The sequence below is a fragment of the Rhinopithecus bieti genome, unplaced genomic scaffold (genome assembly GCF_001698545.2).
Source record: "Rhinopithecus bieti isolate Rb0 unplaced genomic scaffold, ASM169854v2 scaffold_574, whole genome shotgun sequence".
Taxonomy (NCBI): domain Eukaryota; kingdom Metazoa; phylum Chordata; class Mammalia; order Primates; family Cercopithecidae; genus Rhinopithecus; species Rhinopithecus bieti.
Window position 1 is genome coordinate 5680026 of NW_016803605.1, and position 4921 is coordinate 5684946.

General features: G+C 45.2%; 1 protein-coding gene across 1 annotated transcript in view; it reads right to left on the minus strand.

Annotated features, from left to right (window-relative positions):
- The window catches only part of CCDC62 (coiled-coil domain containing 62), a 61687-nt gene that overhangs the window by 26380 nt on the left and 30386 nt on the right, over positions 1-4921 (minus strand). The window contains exons 6-7 of the mRNA XM_017888996.1: positions 4246-4261; positions 1678-2403 (exon numbers count right to left, since the gene is read on the minus strand). Coding sequence (XP_017744485.1) covers positions 1678-2403; positions 4246-4261 — 742 coding nt within the window. The remainder of the gene's footprint in view (positions 1-1677; positions 2404-4245; positions 4262-4921) is intronic.

Consider the following 4921-nt stretch of genomic DNA (forward strand, 5'->3'; position numbering starts at 1 on the left):
AAAAAAAAAAACAAAAAAAAAAACAAAACAAACAAAAAAAAAACGCCTCTCAATATGGAAACTTCATCCTTTCTGTAATTTAAGATTAAAGAGCTATGCTTTATTTAAAAATAGTAGACATTATTATGATGCCACTCACACACAAGATTTAGCTATTCTAACAATAAGACAAGCCTGAATAAGGCAGCGTATGCTAATAACTAATCCATTTTCTTCTCTTAAAAAAGTCAATAACTTACCAGCTTGTTCAATACAAGTATCCTCCTTCCTGAATGATTTTGAAAAATTGAGAAAGTTTGGGCGATGTAAAGTTTCAAACAGATACGAACTGAATGAACGCAAAGGCAGGCACGGCTGGATATGTAAATACACTAAGTGACCCTGGATAAGAGCTGAGAGATGCCAGGTGTGGTGGCTCACACCTGTCATCCCCACAGGTGAAAAGATTGCTTAAGCCCAGGAGTTCGAGACCAGCCTGGGCAAGATGGTATCACCTTATCTCAATTTTTTAAAAAAGAGCCATGACACATTTTTTTTTTTTTTTAAATAGTCTCACTTTGTTGCCCAAGCTGGAGTGCAGTGGCACATCAGCTCACTGCCGTGTCAAACTCCTGAGTTCAAGTGATCCTCCCACAGGTGTTTGCCATCCATGCCAAGCAAATTCAAAAATTTTTTTTTTGTAGAGACGGAGCCTCACTATGTCACCCAGGCTAGTTTCAAATTCCTGGACTCAAGTGATCCTCCTGCCTCAGCCTCCCAATCCTGGGACTACAGGTGTACACCACCATGCCCAGCTAACTTAAAAACAATTCTTAAAAAATGTGTAGAGGCCAAGTGTGGTGGCTCATGCCTGTAATTACAGCAATTTGGGAGGCCAAGGTGGGTGGATCACTTGAAGTCAGGAGTTTGAGACCAGCCTGGCTAATATGGTGAGACCCCATCTTTACTAAAAATACAAAAATTTGCTGGGCATGGTGGTGTGTGCCTTTAATCCCAGTTACCTGGAGGCTGGGGCAGGAGAATGGCTTGAACCCAGGAGGCAGAGGTCTCAGTGAGCCAAGATTGCGCCACTGCACTCCAGCCTGGGCGACAAAGCTAGACTCCATCTCCAAAAAAAAAGGGTAGAGATAGGGTCTCGCTATATTGCCCACGCTGGTCTCAAACTCCTGGCTTCATGTGACCCTCCTGCCTTGGCCTCCCAACGTGCTAGAATTACAGGCATGAGCCACCACAATGCATCAAGAGAAATTTTTATATGGTGTCTAGGTAATGCCATCTGGACCAGAAATGGTCAGCGTGTCAATTCAGAACGGCTTCTGGGGTGAGGAATGCTCTAGGGCGGAATTCCACTCTGTGCCGCGATCCACCCGTTTGCCTTGTAATAAAACACACTTGCCCAAGTCATAACAACTGCTTTTGTTTTTAAATAAAACCTTTGCCTCAGAAGCCGTCCTTGGTATAAACGCGTCCCTGGAATCTAATAGAGCTTCTATAATTAAAGACTCAACAGTCCATGCTGTGACGAAAAGAGGGAACCACTGGTCCTAAGGAAGATCTCTGTTAGCAAACACGGCTTCTGGATTAACAGTAGGTATGGCGTGGCTTCTGTTACCCGTTGTATTTCTAAATATTAGCACATGTGCTCCACGGGTGTTTACGGACGTGAATGTTACTCACCTTGCCGGGAAGTCACGTTGTGTCCCACGGAAGCTTTCTGAACACGTGCACCCAGATTTGAGGCGGACAATTCTCTGCATTTTGGAAGGCTTGAAAATACTCATCCACTCCACATCAGACATGTGGCCTGGGGCTTCAATTATGAAGTTACTCGGGTGGCAGCACTTGGAGTCACACATGCCACTTTCGCCCAGACAGGCTTCATTTTTCTGGCAGCATGAGATTTCGGACCTTTCCATCTGATCTTGACACTCTACATCCAGCTTTTCTGGCTGTTTTGAACTTGGGCAGTTGGTCAGGCCCAGGTAAACACTGACATCGTGCCACTGCTTCTCATCAGATAAAGTGGGCGCTTCTGAGGGTTGTTTTTCTTCGTTCTGAACCCCAGTGCCATGACATTCTAGTGATTTTGCATGGATCTTGCACAATGTAATTTTGTTTTCAGGTTCAATCTGGGTTTTTCCTCCCAGAGACCAAGACTTGTGTTTCTCTACTAAGTCTTTGGTAAATATGGATGACAGCGTAATTATACTTTTCTCCCCAAACGCAGTATTGATCGGTCGTTTCTTCTCTTTGCATTCATCACAAGAGCTCTTGTCTGACCTATTTTGCTGAACCAACATGGCTTCAAATTTCTGGTCCTTAAACAGTGACTTCTGATTTTTTTCCTTCTTAATATCGACTTTTGGGTGGTTATTTTCAAGGTCTGATAAACACATGTCTCTGCTATGGTGGCATTATAAGAAAAAAGGAGGTTATAAGATATACTTGATACTATCATTCTAAACATTTCACCCAAAACTCAGCAGAGCTAAGTCCCAATGAGACTCATTTGTCTGAACCTCAGAGCCCAATTCTAGCCCAACCTTCTCCAGGAAGCCTTTCTGACCACCAGGCCCACATTCCCTTTTACATCCTCACCTCTTATTGCGCTGTCTACATGAGCAAAAAGAATCCTACAGAAATGTGACAAAACCTTTTAATAAATCTTCCTTTAAAATTTTCATGTCACTTGTATTCAGGTATCCTAATCTGTATCATTCTGATACCTGGGAAATACAACTCTCTCTTTCCATAATGCCATAAACTATTTTATGCTTAAAAAAATTTTTTTTTGAGGCTGGGCGTAGTGGCTCATGCTTGTAATCCCAGCACTTTGGGAAGTTGAGGTGGGTGGATCACCTGAGGTCAGGAGTTCAAGACCAGCCTGACCCACATGGAGAAACCCTGTCTCTACTAAATATACAAAAATTAGCCGGGCGTAGTGGAACATGCCTGTATTCCCAGCTACTTGGGAGGCTGAGGCAAGAGAATTGCTTGAACCTGGGAGGCGGAGGTTGTGGTGAGCCAAGATAGTGCTATTGCACACCAGCCTGGGTGACAAGAGAGAAATTCCATCTCAAAAAAAAAAAATTTTTTTTTTGGTAGAGACAGGGTCTTGCTATGTTGCCTAGGCTGCTCTTGAACTCCTGGCCTCAAGCAATCCTTCTGCCTTAGCTTCCGAAGGCACTGCGATTATAGGTGTGAGCCATGGCGCCCAGCCCATTTTAAACTTTTAAGGAATAACCTCAACTCATCTAGTACCTCCCAGAGGCAATGAAGGTCAAAAAGGAGAAAGACAGCCTTGGCAACACAACGAAACCCCATATCTACAAAAAATACGAAAAAAAAAAAGTAGCCGGGCATGGTGGCGCACCCCTGTGGGCCCAGCTACTCACTTGGAAGGCTGTGGTGAGAGGATCGCTTGAACCCAGAAGGTGGAAGTTCCAGTGAGCTAAGGTTGCACCACTGCATGCCAGCCTGGGCAACAGAGCAAGACCCCATCTCAAAAAAAGGAAAAAGGAGAAAGAGCCAGTATGTTAGAGGCTTCTGCCTGCAAGAGAACTCTGAGTTAGTCTGGTGGCAGTGGCAGCAGCTAGGACTCAGAGCCACAAGCCACAACCCCCCCGCAGAGAGCCCCAAAGGAAAGTGCAGCAAGAACGGCGGAAAGCAGGGCGGCCCCAGCCACACGGCACACGGCACACGCCACACACCTAGGGCGATCGCGGCAGTGCTGCAACTACTAAGCCCTGCTGCTCTCAACTCCCAGGGAAAGTGGCTGCTGCAACCCAGTCCAGCCTCCATGGTTCCAAACAGTCATGGGGAGCTTCCTTAATCCCTCTCCCTTTCAAAGACTCCTTGTAACATTTCGGCTTAGAAAAGTAGACTACGTTGAGCTGTGGTACACTTATATGCCTGTAAAATTAAACCACACTTTATATGTTTATATTTTAATTTTACAGAAACCAATTTAATTCCCACACTGCTTGTTGTAGGGAAGGGAAGATGTTTCCTATTAATGATGCAAGCAGGAAAATCCAGTTAAGGGCACAGATCACCCTCGGTGGAGTGGGGCTCTTACTCAGCAATCAATGCAGTCCTTGGCATTACTTCTTTTGGGCGAGTGCCACGTCCTATATACCTACATGTGCCCAAGTCCTAGCCTAGTGTCTAAACACTGCTGGACGGATGGATGGATGGATGGATGGATGGATGGATGGATGAATGATTCATCTCTGTAGTGTCTACTCTAGCTCAAAGCCTTCTGCACAACAGAAGGGCAAATCAGGTTAAACATATTTACTTCTATCCAGTGGCTAAATCAGGATCATGCCTAAAATTCTTAGATCAGGTCTTCCTACAACTGAGGATTTTGACAGTCATTATTAGCTCACACACATTTTATTTATTTATTTATTTATTTATTTATTTAATTTTCAGACGGAGTCTCACTCTGTCTCCCAGGCTGGAGTGCAGTGGCGCGATCTCAGCTCGCTGCAACCTCCGCCTCCCAGGTTCCAGCAATTCTCCTGCCTCAGCCTGCCGTAGCTGGGACTACAGGTGCGTGCACCACGCCCGGCTAATTTTTTTGTATTTTTAGTACAGACGGGGTTTCACCATGTTAGCCAAGATGGTCTTGATCTCCCGACCTCGTGATCCACCCACCTTGGCCTCCCAAAGTGCTGGGATTACAGGCATGAGCCACCGCGCCAGGCCTATTTATTTATTTTTTGAGACGGAGTTTGGCTCTTGTCACCCAGGCTGGAGTACGATGGCGCGATCTCGGCTCACTGCAACCTCCACCTCTGGGGTTCAAGTGATTCTCCTGCCTCAGCCTCCCAAGTAGCTGGGATTACACGTGCCCGCGACCACGCCCAACTAATTTTTATATATTTATTTATTTATTTATTTATTTATTTATTTA